The 16,998-nt window shown below is 39.3% G+C and overlaps 1 protein-coding gene across 1 annotated transcript in view; it reads left to right on the top strand.

Annotated features, from left to right (window-relative positions):
- LOC144647372 (NADPH--cytochrome P450 reductase-like) overlaps positions 1–2,436 on the top strand; it is a 73,759-nt gene extending 71,323 nt beyond the window's left edge. Inside the window, exon 16 of the mRNA XM_078507175.1 lies at positions 1,429–2,436. Coding sequence (XP_078363301.1) covers positions 1,429–1,573 — 145 coding nt within the window. The 3' untranslated portion in view covers positions 1,574–2,436. The remainder of the gene's footprint in view (positions 1–1,428) is intronic.
- Positions 2,437–16,998: the final 14,562 nt, after the last annotated feature.

Here is a 16,998-nt window from a genome sequence, read left to right as displayed (position 1 = left end):
GATTTCCGCCACCTTCTCGGGTCCGGTCTTTGTTCGGGGGGATTACCGCGGGCTCATTTCCCCGAAAAGCGGCTGGAAATCGAGCCTAAGGTGTCCCCACGACCTTAATTTCAACTGTGTGTGTGTGAAGCAACTTCCGATCGCCTTAATAGAAATTTAGAAATATTTTTGATTTTCTCAAATAACTTACACATCATGAGCTCCTCTCAGTCCCATGTTTTTCATCATTAGTCATGTCAAAATTTCGACTTCGGGGGAAATTCGCCATTTTCATTTAATTCGTTGTTTTCTTCATCAAATTCTCCGCTTTTGCAGTACCCTCCTCTTGAGCTAAGTCTCTCAAATGTTTGACTTGGCGAAATTTCGTCAAATTCGTCATTTCTGTCGAATTTGCCACTTTCGCGATACCCTCATCACAAGCCAAGTCTCTCAAATGTTTGACTTTGGTGAAATTTCTCGAAATTCGTCCTTTAGTTGAATATACTGCTTTCGTCGTACCTTTCTTCGTAGCGTGCATTTCTGGACATATGTCTCCATTCTTGAAACAAGTAATTCAGTGTTTAAACTGGAATTTGATACAACACTGAACGCTAATTTAATAGATTATCTGGCTTCAGGCAACAGGATCGTGTCAATTTTATTTGGCTAGCATTTGCATTTAAGAAAAATAATTAATTACGGCTGAAACTAGTCAACCGTAAAAGGTCACACAAGATGTTTTCTTATCATTTTGTTTGTCAGCAGCTACATTGTACGGATTGTAACAGCCCACATATAATACGAAAGGGGGGGGGGGTAACATTGGCCAACCAAAATTTGCTCATGTCTGACAAAATCCCAAGTGTGGTCGGACATGATATCCGCACAATATTTTGATCGTAAATCATTTTACAGCAACAATAAATAAAATTCAACCCTTTGTTTTTGATGATGTCCAACCACAATTTTTTTTGTCTGACCAAGATGGTGTTTTGGTAGGACATATGTCCTTTCAAGTGAAAAAAGTTATTTGCAGCCCTGGGGGGGGGGGGGGACATAAAAGAGGCTCGAAAATAATACTCTCAGAAAAACTAGTCATTGGGTTAGTTTTCAATTTTATGCAAATGGGGATATTCAAAGGTGCCTGGCGTGAAGCCATACATGATGAAATCAATATTTGGGGTCTATATCTAAAGCGGCATCGATCAAAACACACTGCTACCCTTTCCACTAAACAGTTTCTTTTATTATCCAAATGTGGTCACGTGACCAGCAGAGTTTTAAGCTCTTAGAGCTTCTTGTTATCTACTTGGTCAAAGTTTCTCGCGATCTGGGAGCGTCTAGACCAAACTAACACCTTTAATGCATGATTAGTGTAAGCTATTATACTTACAAGCAGAGTAATGTTCATATGATAAACAGCTGGACTAATAAACTTATTCACTTTAGTGACGCTCGGAACATGGCACGTGATGTTCATAACCTGTTGGTGACGATCGTCAAGGAAAATGGCGGCATGTCTGAGAATGAAGCGATTGATTACGTCAAGAAACTCAGTGCCAAGGGCAGATATTCAGTTGATGTTTGGAGCTAAGGCTTGCTTTCTTGAGGTTGCCAATGATTTTTAGTGCATTTGGCTAAGGAAATAGTGCTAGAACTTTCTTGTAATTATTTTAAAAAGGAAATTCTCTATTACCCTGCTTTGTTAACAACAGTTTTAGTCTTTATAACTATGCTCGATAAAAAAGAGCCCTAATGCCTAAACGTTAGTTTTTAGAGCTTTAAGTTCAATATAGTGTGACTAGAAAGTACATATCTCGAACCTTTTTCGATTCCCCTTGAAGGTTCAAGTTATCGGGATTCGACTGTAGCTATTTTAATAAATATATTTTTTAGGTCAGTTTTATCCTCCCCCTTTAAAGTCTCGCAGCAATGGGAGTATGCCTCCCTTTGCAAGACTCCCCCTCATGTAGATGTAGACTGTAACTGTTTTAGGATAGATAGATAGAAAGATTTACATCGTGAATGTCGGTTCAGCATATCACCGTTAACGTATTTTACCTGAATGGAAACACCGTGTTAAAATTATAGATTTATTCCTCCTCCTCCTCCTCCTCCTCCTCCTCCTCAGCTTGGAACATTCAAAGAAAATTAGAATTCTATTTAGTTTTTAAAGAGGAATACTCTACCTCTGATTCTATGACTCTATCTCTGATTTAGTGAAGTTTAAATTAAGTAATCACAAACGTATGATTGAACTAGGTAGATATCAGACTGGTCATATAACCAGAGAAAATAGATTATGTCCATTGTGCAAGTGAAATCAAGTAGAAAATGAAACACATTTCTTATTAGATTGTAGCAAATACTGTTTACAAAGTTGGACATTCTTAAATCTATTCAATGAAATAATACCTGACTTTGAAAGGAAATAAACCTCAGAAAGCATCAACCTTATGAACTGTAATGATTATTATGTAAAAAAAGCTGGTGATGAAGTTTATTTCTTCATGTATCAATATCCCTTCTGCACTGTTATTATCAAGTGAAAATGTTGTACATGTAACTTAAGTTTTAAAACTAGTGGTAACCACAGGTTAGATAGTGCGGGCCTAGATGCATCTTCCTTCACCTCCATCTGACAGAAGCGTCGATCAGTTGACAAATGTTATTGACACTTTCTTCGCGTTCTAATCGAAAACGTTTCTCAACTTCCTGTTTGAACGACTCATTTTCGGATCCTTTTGCAATTTGAAGAACCAATAACTTAGGTCACCTCATTTTTACGCTGGCAATTATTCCGACAGGTCGCGAAAATTGCTCAGAAGTGTCGATAAATCGCTTGATAAAAGACAATTATTATTCCAAGTAACGCGTCACGCAAGGAATGCACGATTTAATCGAGCACGCGGTGTACACAGGGCGGTGTAATCGAGATGTGATCTTGTTTGGTCGGTGAACTCGCTATGTTGTCAATGTTGTAAGGAGTCATTCGTTTTGCCGTGGTTTATCTGTGATACAATCACAGTAAATCTTCTCAAAACCAACGCCTAAACAACGTCGGCCAAACGTAGTTTCCAATCTTCCATGTGACAGAAGGCTTGATCTTATGTGACACACTGTTGAGATTGACTTAAATTTTGCATTATAATCGCTCTTGAAGAACAGATTTTCAACTTCCGGTGTTTCGACAAACTGTTGTGATTGACACATTTTTCGCATTCTGGTCGTTCTTGGTGGAAGAACAAAATTTTCAACTTCCGCTTTGCAGCTAGCCTTTTAGAAACGTGGCGCGCATGTGTTATACGCAATCCGCTGATCACTGTCAAGATTAGGGTTGCGGGCCTCTCTTGGGCCCGCAATGATAGATAAGAATAGGATCGTTTTAAACTAGTGGTAACCACAGGTTAGAAAGTGCGGGCCTCGATGCAGTTAAGAGAAGGTACTGGGAGGGAAGTGTTTTTAAATCACTGGGCAAAAGAAAATTATTCCAAGTAAGGTCGAGTAACACGTCACGCTTAAGTCACGAATGTTTTTTATCGTTTCCTATTGCCGCGAACCAATCAGAGCTGTTTTTTGATTGACAGTTTTGCGAAGTGTAGTCGAGCACGCGGGGTGAATTGAGATGTGATTTTCCTCCGTCGGCAAACTCGCTTTGTTGTCAGTGTTATAAGGAATTTCTCGAGAATAACCGTTGTTGGAATCAATCGCTTTGCCGTAGTTTATCTGTGATACAATCACAGCAGATCTTCTCAAAAGCAACACCTATAAAACAACGTCTGCAAAACGTAATGTCTGCAAGACAGAAGCCTCGATCTAATGTGACAAACTGTTGATTTTTCGCATTCTTGTCGCTCTTGGAGACAAGATTTTTCTCTTCCGGTGTTACGACAAACTGTCGTGATTGACACATTTTTTGCATTCCGATCGTTCTTAGTGGAAGAACAAAATTTTCAACTTCCGGGTTGCAGATAGCCTTTAAAAACGTGGCGCGCACGCGTAAAACGCAATCCGCTGGTCACTGTCAAGATTAGGGTTGCGGGCCTCTCTTGGGCCCGCAATAATGCTTTTGCAATACTGTAAAATGTGGCCTTCATGCAAATAAAGCAATTGACTACTTCTACTACTACCACTACCACTAAACTAATATATAGATTTTGCGATGCATTAAATCAACAAGTTAAAAGCTATCTTTTAGTTTGACTGCCACTTTGCTCCAAAAGAAGAGGTCATCGATTGATCTTCCTGATAATCAGCAGGCTGGAATTTTTCCCTTGTCAAATTCCTGCTTAGTCATAAACCAAGTAGCCTGCGTAGCAGGCGTCTGTGTAGTTTTTAGCGCATTTAAAAGAGTGCGCGATCGCGGCCCTCTCGCGCCTTTCGCGTTCCTCCCATACGCGCGCTAGAAACTATACGGCGCCTGCTACGCAGGCTATAAACCAAGCGCCTGTCATTATCGTCTCCAGTTTCACCTTTCATCATAGGGACATTGACCACAATGCGATACAGTTAAAAAAAAACGTTTCCGTTCGTAGACCTCATCCTTTTATAAGCGACGAGCAAAAGCCAGTATAGCAAGTACATAAACTGCACTGAAACTGACTGAATGACGGTGTTTTCGTGATTATCGGCTGGCTGCAAATTTCTGCTTAGCAGGCTTAGACGTTATTATGAAAGCCTCCTACGCAGACGTTCTTTTAGATTGCGTGACGAGCCTAAAGAATCTCTGTCACTAATTACAGTATGTAACTAGTGGTAACCACAGGTTAGAAAGTGCGGGCCTCGATGCAGTTAAGAGAAGGTACTGGGAGGGAAGTGTTTTTTGTCAGTTTGGAAAATTACTTCAAGTCGAACAGTGTCGATATGTCGATAACTGGACAAAAGAAAATTATTCCGAGTAAGGTCGAGTAACGCGTCATGCTTAAGTCACGAATGTTTTTATCGTTTCCTATTGCCGCGAACCAATCAGAGTTGTTTTCTTGATTGACAGTTTTGCGAAGTGTAGTCGAGCACGCGGTGTGAATTGAGATGTGATTTTCCTTCGTCGGCAAACTCGCTTTGTTGTCAGTGTTTCTCGAGAATAACCGTTGTTGGAATCATTCGCTTTGCCGTAGTTTATCTGTGATACAATGACAGCAGATCTTCTTAAAAGCAACACCTATAAAACAACGTCTGCAAAACGTAATGTCTGCAATCTTCCGACAGAAGCCTCGATCTAATGTGACAAACTGTTGATTTTTCGCATTCTTATCGCTTTTGGAGACAAGATTTTTCTTTTCCGGTGTTACGACAAACTGTCGTGATTGACACATTTTTTGCATTCCGATCGTTCTTAGTGGAAGAACAAAATTTTCCACTTCCGGTTTGCAGATAGCCTTTATAAACGTTGCGCGCACGCGTAATACGCAATCCGCTGGTCACTGTCAAGATTAGGGTTGCGGGCCTCTCTTGGGCCCGCAACAATAGAAAATCGCATTGGCCAATACATGTATCCACTGACAATGAAGATTCGCAGCAGCTTTTTAGCATGTTAATACTAAGCGATTCAATCGATGAATGGCAGAGACCTTTGAAAAATACCCACCTTAAATTTGCAAAAGGCTAGATGACAAGCGACGCGTGAAAATGGAAAAATTATAGACTGTAGTCTTGACACGGACAGGCCATCGAAATTGCCTGCCTTCTACCTTTTTCTTTTGTTGAGGCCATCGAAAAAAGTTGCTTTCCAGAGGTAACAAACACATTAAATCGAAAAACAAAAACAGGACACAACCAGAAAAGGCAAGTGAACTTTATTTCTCGCTTTCAATAGATAACACTTCGGGATCAGAAGTGCTAGAGCATTCCTATTTAGTGACGTTTTTATCACCCACAAAAAAATAAAATATTCCCTTGAGAAATTAAAACAGTCCCTTAAGACTCGGAAAGAGAGTGCCTTCATTGTCCACCACTCTTACTATTTTACTTTGTATACGTAATTGGACTACATGCTGTCCAATTTGGATCCAATTTGGAAATAATTTGATGAAAAAAATTCCGAGGGCAGCCAAAATTGGACGAGGCCGCACCTACAAAGTGAGTGAAAACACTGCATTAATCGATGGAAGTCGTAAACAAAGTGTCCGAAGAGCTTTACAACTTCTTGAATCTGACATTCTTCATTCCACTATCTCGTTCATATTCGTCGCCGTCTTTTCTTTTCGAATTTCAGCAAAAAAAAAACGACAAAGAATAGCATCTAGCTCATGGCAAAGGATATCCGGCTTTCAGCTTTCGTGCTTCGCATCGCAACTTCCGTTCAGCCAAGTTTTGTACTCTTGGCGGTGTGTTGGTCTTGGTTTTTAGTGTAGTGTTTGAACTACACTAATGCTGTAGTTTGTTTGTGAGGTGAAAAGTGCTACGGAGATGACGCTAGCTGTAAACAATTCCAAGCATGCCATTCATTTCAAAAGATCGGCTTTCAAATAGCCTGCGTTGTTGCAGCCAGACGTGTCACCAAATCCTTACTGCCAGGCTACTTTCAAGAGATCGTGTATGATTATACAGTCGACTCCCGATAACTCGAACCTTCAAGGGAAATTGAAAATGGTTCGAGTTATCGGGAGTTCGAGTTATTGAGAGTTGAAAACAAATGACCGGAAATAAAGAAAAAACGGTGTTTACTGATTTTCTATTCATACAGTGTAGCCCAGTGTACATTTTAAACAAATATAATTAGAGTATAGAGAAGCCAAAAGAAAAAGGAACAGTATATTTCTAAATCACTGTATAAACCAGAACGTAACGTAAAGTAAAACAAAGCGAATCAGCTGCGAACGTTGCAGGTTTCAAAGAGAACAACATTTATACATAGGCTACTGCTGCAGAGTTTATGCGATTTACTTTTTCGAGAAATGGTCAGTTGATTCGTCCTGATGATAATCCTTTAAAGTTTTCTAAGGTTGGATTCAAAAAATCGGTATTGACCTCCACAAAGAAACTGAACGTCTGTAGCAAAGTCAATGGCGTGGCACATTCGTGTTTTGAGGGGCGTTTCGGGGACGGCTCTGACTTGTGTACGTTTATATTTCAAAGTTAATTCAACGTTTTGGACTACACTACTACAGTACACTGTTTGTTTTGACTTGTCAGATATTGACAGGCATGGTTCGAGTTATCGAGGGTAAAATTATATGGAAAATGACCTGAAGGGAAACGAAAATTGGTTCGAGTTAGCGGGAGATTCGAGTTATCGAGGGTTCGAGTTACCGAGGGTAAATTTACAGTAAATGTATAACGGAAATCCAGGGGAAATCGATTTTGGTTCGAGTTAGCGCGAGGTTCGAGTTAGCGAGGGTTCGAGTTATCGGGAGTCGACTGTATGCAAGATTTAAATCCTCGCGTTAGCCGGTTATGAATTGCAAGAATTACTTGTCTTTTGCCGAAAAACCGAGAAAAAAAAACTGAGAAACAGCAAATTCATGTCAAAAAGCAAGTTCCTTTGATTTGTCAAACATGCATGAAAGCGAATGTTTCCAAATTTATATTTAAGCAACATGACCTTTCCCAACATCAACAATCCGTCACGCAAATTGAACATTTCTCAAGTACAGTATTTCCTTCCATGAATAAAACTTTTGTTTGAGAGTGGAATATTTTCTCAGAAGAAAGTTTTCAGACTGTCGGACATTATAACAAGTGTGCCGTGTGAAATCTTCGTAGTGCAAAAACCAATACTTTCACTGCTGATTCCATCTGTTGAAAAAAAAAACATTTACCGCAGTTTTCTGTTTTTTAACGTGGGAACTGTGGCTTCATTGTGAACTAAGGAACGGTTATATAGGTTTGGCTTCGTCAGTTGGAAGAGCTAAATCAAGCTTAAGGGCCGAAAATTTCGAAGTCCACTTTGACTGGTTTGTCAACTATTGTTATTCAACTGAAGAGAAATAGTTATTGATATTTAACCCTATTCAGACCGGGGGGGGGGCTTTTGAGGCCCGCGCTGACTTTGAACTTTTATAACTTTTTTAAGATTTAACCAAACGCTGCCAAACTTTCTGAGTTTTCCTAAAATTTATCTGGCAACAATTTGGTAGGGTTGGATGATGTGTCAGGAACTTGACATCACCATGGCAACGGCATTTTGACAGGCATGTTTTCCCAAATTTGTAATTTTGCGTGTTTCTGTTAATAAATATCAACTTAAATGGGATTATTTTTACATTTTTGCGGGTTTAAAGCACTTTTTTATTCATTTTGAGTAATTTGCAGTGATTTTCGGTGGTTTTTTGGCATTTTGGAAAAATTTTGAAATCCAAGATGGCGGCTGTTTTGACATCTTGATGTAATTGTCACGTGATGTGACGGCACCATCCCACGTGACGTATACCAAAAGAAAGAGTTTCGGACGTACAATACATCCTATAAGTTTCATGGTGATTGCTTAAATATTCTGGAAGTTACATAGGGGGGGCTTCCGAAGCCCCCCCCCGGTCTGAGAAGGTCCAAAAAAGCCCGGTCTGAATAGGGCTAAGCAATAGAGGACTTTTTCCGTGTTTACATAGCCTCATCTAAACACGAGGGGGGTTGGGAGAATTCGAGACAGCGTCTCGGGTTTGCATAACTTTCGAGAATTCTCCCAACCACCCGAGTGTTTAGATGAGGCTATGTAAACACGAAAAAAAGTCCTCTATTGCTTTTATAAAATATTTTTTCAAAAATAATTCGAAAAATGAAGGGGATTTTGGTTTATTTTCATCTTGGGGTGCGTTTCTTTGGGAAAATCCAAAATTGGATCATTGATCTCAGATCACACGGATACTTTGCTCCCAAAGAAACGAAGAATCCGAAAACGGATTTTTTGCCATGACAACACCGTAAACACATTTCGCACAGAACATAAAATATAAGCACAAATTTATTTTTCGTCGGATGTATCCTAGCTGAAATAATTTAAGCATACAAAATCTTTTACAAAAACCACACGTCGAAGTAGATCTTCTTTATCGTTAAGCACAATGTGGCGAGAAAGCATCTGAGAGCGAAGATTGATTGCGAAATGATAGTGCAAATTTCACTCGTGACAATTTCAAAAGGATACAACTTCCGTAGGCACACAGTGGCTGTTCTAGAAAACCTGTATCCCGTTTAAAATGATACTACATACCTATCTGAAGCTACCGTTTCCTTTTATCGTGAAATATTTTTGTATTGATCGAAATAACCGCCTAAAACTTTCCGTATGGCAGTGTTTACAAAGAGCGAACCTGTATTTTCCCAGCAAAGACCGCTGGGCCAAGGTACTTTTTTCGAATCCTTTCCCAAAGAAACGCACGGATCATGAATCCTAAAAATCCGGATTCAGATATGATCTGATGTATCCACTCCGAGTGTGGATTCTTCAGATCATTGATCCAAGATTAATCCATTTTCGGATATAGGTAAAGAAACGCAAAATCCGTTTTTGGATCAAGAATCCGGATTTGGATTTTTCCCAAAGAAACGCACCCTTGATTGAAATAGATTTTCTCAAAACTCGCATTTGACAACACCGGAACCAATCAAAATTCGTGTTATAAGAGTTCACTAAAATTTGTGGCAAGTAGCGCCGTGTCGACGAAAGCGATTCCACGTAAATCTTGCAGAAAAAATACGGAAAGTTTGACAAAAACTAAAAGAAATGCTAAAAAATACCGCTATGTAAGGAAAGAACTTTTAGATGAGCAGTTCATTTAAGCTGGAAATGAATGTCACTGTGCTTGATCGCTCTTGAAAGTGAAGTGAACTTGCCTGAATGATTTGGCAGCCCGATAACACGGTTGAAAAGTCTCGCCATGCCTTGTGAAGTTTTGCAGGATAATTAGGAATCATAACACAAGCAGCGGATCTAGCGAGGCCGGTAGCAATGGTATGCATTTATTGTACGGTTAATTGTTAAGATAGCGATCTAAACGAGTCCGGTTTCTTCTACTGTCGTTTCCTCCGTCTTTGTAATGTTCTTCAAGCGTAGAATAAACCTCAAATTGAGAACAAATTCTGCTTTGGGTTTTCTGACAAGTACAGTATGTTGCCCTATTACCGGACACTTTTTGCACTTACCGTGATATCTTACTTCAAAACAGCACTTACGAGCTGAAACTTACCCACAATGTAGCTTCCACTGCTGGTATTAAAGTAGGTCGTGAAGTTTTATCTTCTAAATCTCTTTGGCTTCTTTGTAATCATGGAAAGAGTTGGTCAAATTCGGTGCCCTAATTCCGGACGAGTTGCCCTAATTCCGGACGATCGTTACGAGGAAAATACTCCCTTTCTCTCGGAAATATTATTCCCGATCATGGCAAAATATAAGTCATTAGGGCTGAATAAAGGATTATTCTTTTGAAAAATTGTCTTTCAGGCAAAATTTAAAGCATTTTTCTTTCAACTTTAGCGAGGAAATCATCAGGCCATTGACATAAACAATTGGCCGTTTTTATACTAGAGACGTGTTACCCGTCTGGACGAGCTTCGGCAAAAATTTTGTTGCTCGTCTGGTTATGCGTCTCCAGTATAAAGACGGGCACAAGAGTTACCGTCTAGTTACCGTCTAGACGAGCTACTTTTCGAAATGCGTCTTGAAAGGGGACTCTGTAAGGTGCGGATACGGACGGCGGATGCGGACGGCGGATGGCGGACGGCGGACGACGGACGGCGGACGGCGGATGGCAAAAAAAAAAAATTCAAAAAATAAAATAAAAAAATAAAAAATTATTAAAATTATTTTTTCTCAAAGGGTTCTTCTGATTGGTTCACAGCGCGGGCAAGGTTCTCCTATCTCTTCCCACAGGCCACGGTAACGCTTTCGTGAGTTTCATTTCGCGGCGAGACGAACGAACCCATGACAGTTTTGCTCTCCAAAATCGATGTAGTTGCTCACAAACCGATTTTTGAAAGGGAAAATAAGCAGTGGAATTGAAGGCCTTGAAGTTCTCCAAAAGGCGAGTATTCATTCTCCATATTGACAAAGTGAAGTTATAGTTTTTACATGACCGTGGTTTGTCAATCGTTGTTTGTGTATTCGCACTGATTTCACGCCATTGCGGTTAACTGCAAGTCGGCGCTTTACAGACTCGATTTATCCTTTCAAACGCCTTGCTTCTCTGCTACTTTTCTCCAAACTCGAATACTACTTATCGCCATTCAAGAAAATGAGATGCTTTATTTAAAAACAGTCAAATTAATTCTCGGAATTTTGTGCCTTGTGCAGGCGACCGAAGTACATAAGCTTATTTCAGCTTCATTCAAGTTTCCCTTTGCAAACTATTTATCAAAACAAAATACTGTGGAAATCAACATTGACGTTTTTGACTCGTTAAATACAAATCCCAGCCTGCAAATAAATATATATACTACCATTTTCATTTTTGGAGCGACCGTGAAAGGCAAACTTTTTTTGCGTTTTCTCACGTGTAAAACATTCAAGTTTGTCTAGACAAACTGTCGCGTTTTACAAGTAAACCATTCAACGTGGGTGTCGGTAAAACGCCGACTCGGGTCGGGGCCGGGGCCGAGGTTGGGGTCAATTTTTTAATTTTTTTTTTTTAATTGACTGATTCACTGAAAAATTCACAGAAAAAAATATAAAGTTTATATTAGCGTGTGGGTCATTTCGAGTCGAAAAAAAGAGCATTTTCTTCACAAATTCGGCACAAATCTTGATTCTTATAAGATCAAGAGTATAAAAGAAGAAATTTGTGGTCTAACAGGCGACAGCTCGGCGGATAGAATTCTCTGCCGACTTCTTTCTGAGCGCTATCTCCTCGCCAACACAGCATAAACTTTTCTTAGGTTAAAATCTTATTGCCCATGCGTTTGTGTAGCAAGAGAAAATTAATTCAGGTTTATACCGTTAAAATAAAGCCGCCTTTCGTATCCAAAAAAATATTTATAAGGAAGCAGAATTGTTTTGTTTAGACAGCGAAGCTCGCATTAACATGTCTCGCAATCTTTAAGTTTCTAAATTCTGTTATTGTTTTAAATATAAGTGGAGGTATCTAGCCATTTCTCCAATTTGCGTGACCGAAATGCGGAAAGACATTTTAATTGAGGTTATGCTGACGAGAAAATATCACACCCGCTTTCAGTGTTAGTGCATAGCGGTTAGTTAAAACAAACAACACGGATCCTGACTCGTCCCCAGTCGTCTTCATACATCATCCCCTGCTCCCCCACCTCGCGCGCGTGTTTCTCCCTTTGCCGCGTGCTATATGAAGACGACTGGGGACGAGTCAGACACGGATCGAAGTCCGCCAATTACAGCCCACCAGAATGACCTTTTGACCTTGTGGGTGAAACTAACAAGGGTATCCATCGGTGTTAATTGGCTCATTTCAAACAGCACGTCGAAAGATGCTGTCGAAAGATGATGTCGAAAGACGGACGTAAAAAGATAGCTATGCACGTAACATTATAAGCGGGTGTAAAATATTCGATTACAGAGAAGTAAACAACATCTTATCGCTAAACTGTAAAAGTTAAATTTCACCTCTCGCCTGTTAGACCTCAACTAAAATGCTTCTCTTACTCTTGATCTTATAAGGATCAAGATTTGTGCCGAATTTGTGAAGAAAATGCTCTTTTTTTCGACTCGAAATGACCCACACGCTAATATAAACTTTATATTTTTTTCTGTGAAGTTTTCAGTGAATCAGTCAATTAAAAAAAAAAAAAAAATTAAAAAATTGACCCCAACCTCGGCCCCGACCCGAGTCGGCGGTAAAACGCCGACTCGGGGTCGGGGTCGGGGTCGGGGTCGGGGCCGGGGCCGGGGTCGGGGTCGGGGTCGGGGTCAATTTTTTGGATTTTTTTTTTTAAAAATTCACTGATTCAAAAAAAAAAAATACAAAGTTTATATTAGCGTCTGGGGTATTTCGAGTCGAAAAAAAAGCATTTACTTCACAAATTCGCCACAAATCTTGATCCTTATAAGTTCAAAAGTATAACAGAAGAATTTCAGTTAAGGTATAACAGGCGAAAGATGAAATTTAACTTTTACGTATACATACAGTTTAGCCTACTTTGTCTACTTCTTTGTTATCGAATAATTTAAACCCGCTTTCAATGTTACGCGCATAGCTATCTTTCTACGTCCATCTTTCCACATTATCTTTCGAATCAAAACCGATGGATACCCTTGTTGGTTTCACCCACAAGGTCAAAAGGTCATGCTGGTGGGCTGTGATTGGCGGATTTCGATCCGTGTTGTTTGTTACAACAAACCGCTATGCACATAAGAGCGGATGTAATACTTCCTTGTCAGCATAACCTCAATTAAAACGCCTTTCCGCATTTCGGTCACGCAAATTGAAGAGATTGCTCGATACCTTCACTTATATTTTAAACAATTACAGACTTGTTAATGCGAGCTTTGCGGTCTAAACAAAACAATTCTGCTTCCTTATTTTTTTGGATACGAAAGGCCGCTTTATTTTAACGATATAAATCTGAATTTTCTCAATTTAATTTAAACCTGAAAAAGTTCATGCTATGTTGGCGAGGGGCGAGGAGCTAGCGCTCAGAAAGAAGTCGGCAGCAAATTCTATCCGCCAAGATAAACAATTTAACCTGTCGCCTGTTAGACCACGAATTTTTTCTTTTATACTTTTGAACTTATAAGGATCAAAATTCCCAGATATCATGTGAAAGAAATGGTTTTTTTCGACTCGAAATGCCCCACACGCTAATATAAATTTTGTATTTTTTTTTTCTGAATCAGTGAATTTTTTTAGGGTGTCGGTAAAACGCCGACTCGGGGTCGGGGTCGGGGTCGGGGTCGGGGTCAATTTTTTTAATCTTTTTTAAAAAATTCACTGATTCAGAAAAAAAAAATACAAAGATTATATTAGCGTGTGGGGCATTTCGAGTCGAGAAAAAGCATTTCCTCTTACAAATTCGCCACAAATCTTGATCCTTATAAGTTCAAAAGTATAAGATAAGAATTTCAGTTAAGGACTAACAGGCGAGAGGTGAAATTTAACTTTTACATACAGTTTAGCGGTAAGATGTTGTTGTTCACTTCTCTGTTATCGAATAACTTACACCCGCTTTCAATTGTTACGTGGATAGCTTTCGACAGCATCTTTCGACGTGCTGTTTGAAATGAGCCAATCAAAACCGATGGATACCGTTGTTGGTTTCACCCACAAGGTCAAAAGGTCATGCTGATGATTGGTGGATTTCGATCCGTTTTGTTTGTTTTAACAAACCGCTAAACCAAACACTGAAAGCGGGTGTAATACTTCTTCGTCAGCATAACCTCAATTTTAGCCGCTCTTTGCTCATTTTGCATTTTGTTGATCAACAGAACCACCTTGTGTTTTTTAAGAACTCAAAAAAATAGATTTTGTTTTGAGAGGCTCTTCGGTTTTCTGTCCCACTGAAACAAATTAGATATGAACAGAGAATTCATGAGAAACTCGCGTAGACGTTGTCTCGCAAATATTCAAAATCTGTTTACTTTTAAGCATGCGCGGCAGATTTTTTTAGTAGAATTTGGTGGACATAAACTGTTTCAGGTGTAAATTAAATTGTATATGTTTTTGAGTAATAAAAATTAAAGCTGTTGTTGAGGAATTTTCCTGACTAAAACATGTTACAACAAACTGCCCGACGTGCGAGTGTCTCTGTCGAAACAAACCGCTCTACTTCTTTGAAAATACTTCTTTTGATATGAAAGGCAGCTTTAATTTTTATTACTCAAAAACATATACAATTTAATTTACACCTGAAACAGTTTATGTTTGGTTTAGCGGTTTGTTAAAACAAACAAAACGGATCGAAATCCACCAATCATCAGCATGACCTTTTGACCTTGTGGGTGAAACCAACAACGGTATCCATCGGTTTTGATTGGCTCATTTCAAACAGCACGTCGAAAGATGCTGTCGAAAGCTATCCACGTAACAATTGAAAGCGGGTGTAAACTTATTCGATAACAGAGAAGTGAACAACAACATCTTACCGCTAAACTGTATGTAAAAGTTAAATTTCACCTCTCGCCTGTTAGTCCTTAACTGAAATTCTTCTCTTATACTTTTGAACTTATAAGGATCAAGATTTGTGGCGAATTTGTAAGAGGAAATGCTTTTTCTCGACTCGAAATGCCCCACACGCTAATATAATCTTTGTATTTTTTTTTTCTGAATCAGTGAATTTTTTAAAAAAGATTAAAAAAATTGACCCCGACCCCGACCCCGACCCCGACCCCGACCCCGAGTCGGCGTTTTACCGACACCCATTTTTTTAAAACAAAAATAAAAAATTGACCCCGACCCCGACCCCGAGTCGGCGTTTTACCGACACCCTTATTGAAACGATGTAGTTTGTCGCGCTGTAAAAATCGGATTTACGAAGAAAAATGTTTTTACCTACCTCCACGAAAACTTGAATTTTCCCGTCTAAACGAAGCGCAGCTCGGCCGAAAAAAGAGCAAACGAAAGCAGACTAGTCGCTAAGTCTTCTGAATGTTTTGTTTAACTTAATTTTACTGTTACGACGATATTCGAATTTTTTAAGTCGAAGTGTCCGGAAATAGGGGTGTCCGGGAAATAGGGCAACATGTATCTCCATTCTTTTCTCTTCCCCAAGCCCATTTTGAATGAAAAAAGTTCACGACTATTATTGCCAATGCAACAGTAGAATTTTTACGCTGAGCCAACGTAGAAAATTTCTTTTTTTCGTTACTATTGCTAAAAAGCTAAAAAAGAATGGAAAATGTGGCAAATTTGCCTAATAAAATTCCGCCAATGTCAACTAACAATGCGACAAGTTTACAGGGCTGACGCTATGCTTTTTGCTAATTGGCTAATACCTGTCACATGTTGTTTTTTCTCGGATTTGATTGGCTGAGACAAAACTGTCCAATTTTTCTTAAATTGGACAGTTCGTGCATTTTAACAGAAAGTCCTATTTCAAACTATCCAAATTTAATCCCAAATTGGACAGTTCCCTGAAATTAAGGAAAAATAAGTGCGCTTGCAATATAGGATTTACTGACACAATCACTGCTAACGTGACTCTTCGTTTTCACTTGTTTTGGCGACATCAGAAACCTACCAATCAGAAGCGCCCGTTCCCACGAGCTTCGTCAACATTGTAACACGATCTGACAGAAATCATCTGGAAGTAATGTTTTTGTTCACGCCGAAAACTTATAATACCACGACTTCTCTGCTATAAGAAACCACTTCAGAAGAGTTTGAGTTTGATTTAGGATACTCGACAAATACCGGCAACAGCACATCGTGTTTTGTTTTGATGAAATCTAAAGTTCATCCGCTTTATCTGCTTGATCTGTTTGCTGGCGAATTGCGACAAACCGATTTTGTTAGTTGTTCTGATCGGTCTCTACCTTAGCAAGAACTTTCAATTTGAAGGTTCAGCTGTTTGAAAACGAGTAGCTTTTGGCATGATGATCGATAACCGCTTAATTATTCAGAAGAACGCGTGACTGTTTGAGATGGGATGCTCAGATGAATGTTTTGTCACGCATATGTACTGATTTGTTGTTTTTTATATAGTAGTGATTTAACGAATGTGTCGATTCGCTGCGCGTGGATTGTTTTATAGTTTGAAGGAAAAATTAGGTTAAGCCAAGTGTTTTGGGTTTACTTTTTGTCAGAGTCCAACTGGTTCTAAAAACCAAAAGTTTAGGGTCTCGGCTTATAGCCGGGATCGGCTTAGAGCCGAATAAATACGGTATGTTGTGTTTTTGTTTATAATATTATGACTTGCAAACACAGAGCAAATAACTTGACATTGGAAGTACTTCAACACCCCAAAGTGCACCACAGAAACACTGCCTATCGTAGATGAATTTTGAGCCTACAAAGAAATCATGGGAAGTATCATTAGAGAATCCATTCCTCTTCTGCTTACATTGAGCTTTGACACAGTCTCACAAACAATAACAGTGTTCTATGAATTTTGTGAACTTGAAAAACACTACAAGATTTAATCCATTTCTAATGGCGATAAAAGCTGCAAAAGCCTGTAAGCTTTATT

This window comes from Oculina patagonica, chromosome 3 (assembly GCF_052425735.1).
Source record: "Oculina patagonica isolate OP01 chromosome 3, crgOcupat, whole genome shotgun sequence".
In the NCBI taxonomy this organism is placed as follows: domain Eukaryota; kingdom Metazoa; phylum Cnidaria; class Anthozoa; order Scleractinia; family Oculinidae; genus Oculina; species Oculina patagonica.
The sequence above is the reverse complement of the archived record's forward strand: the minus strand, read 5'-3'. Positions and strand labels throughout refer to the sequence as shown.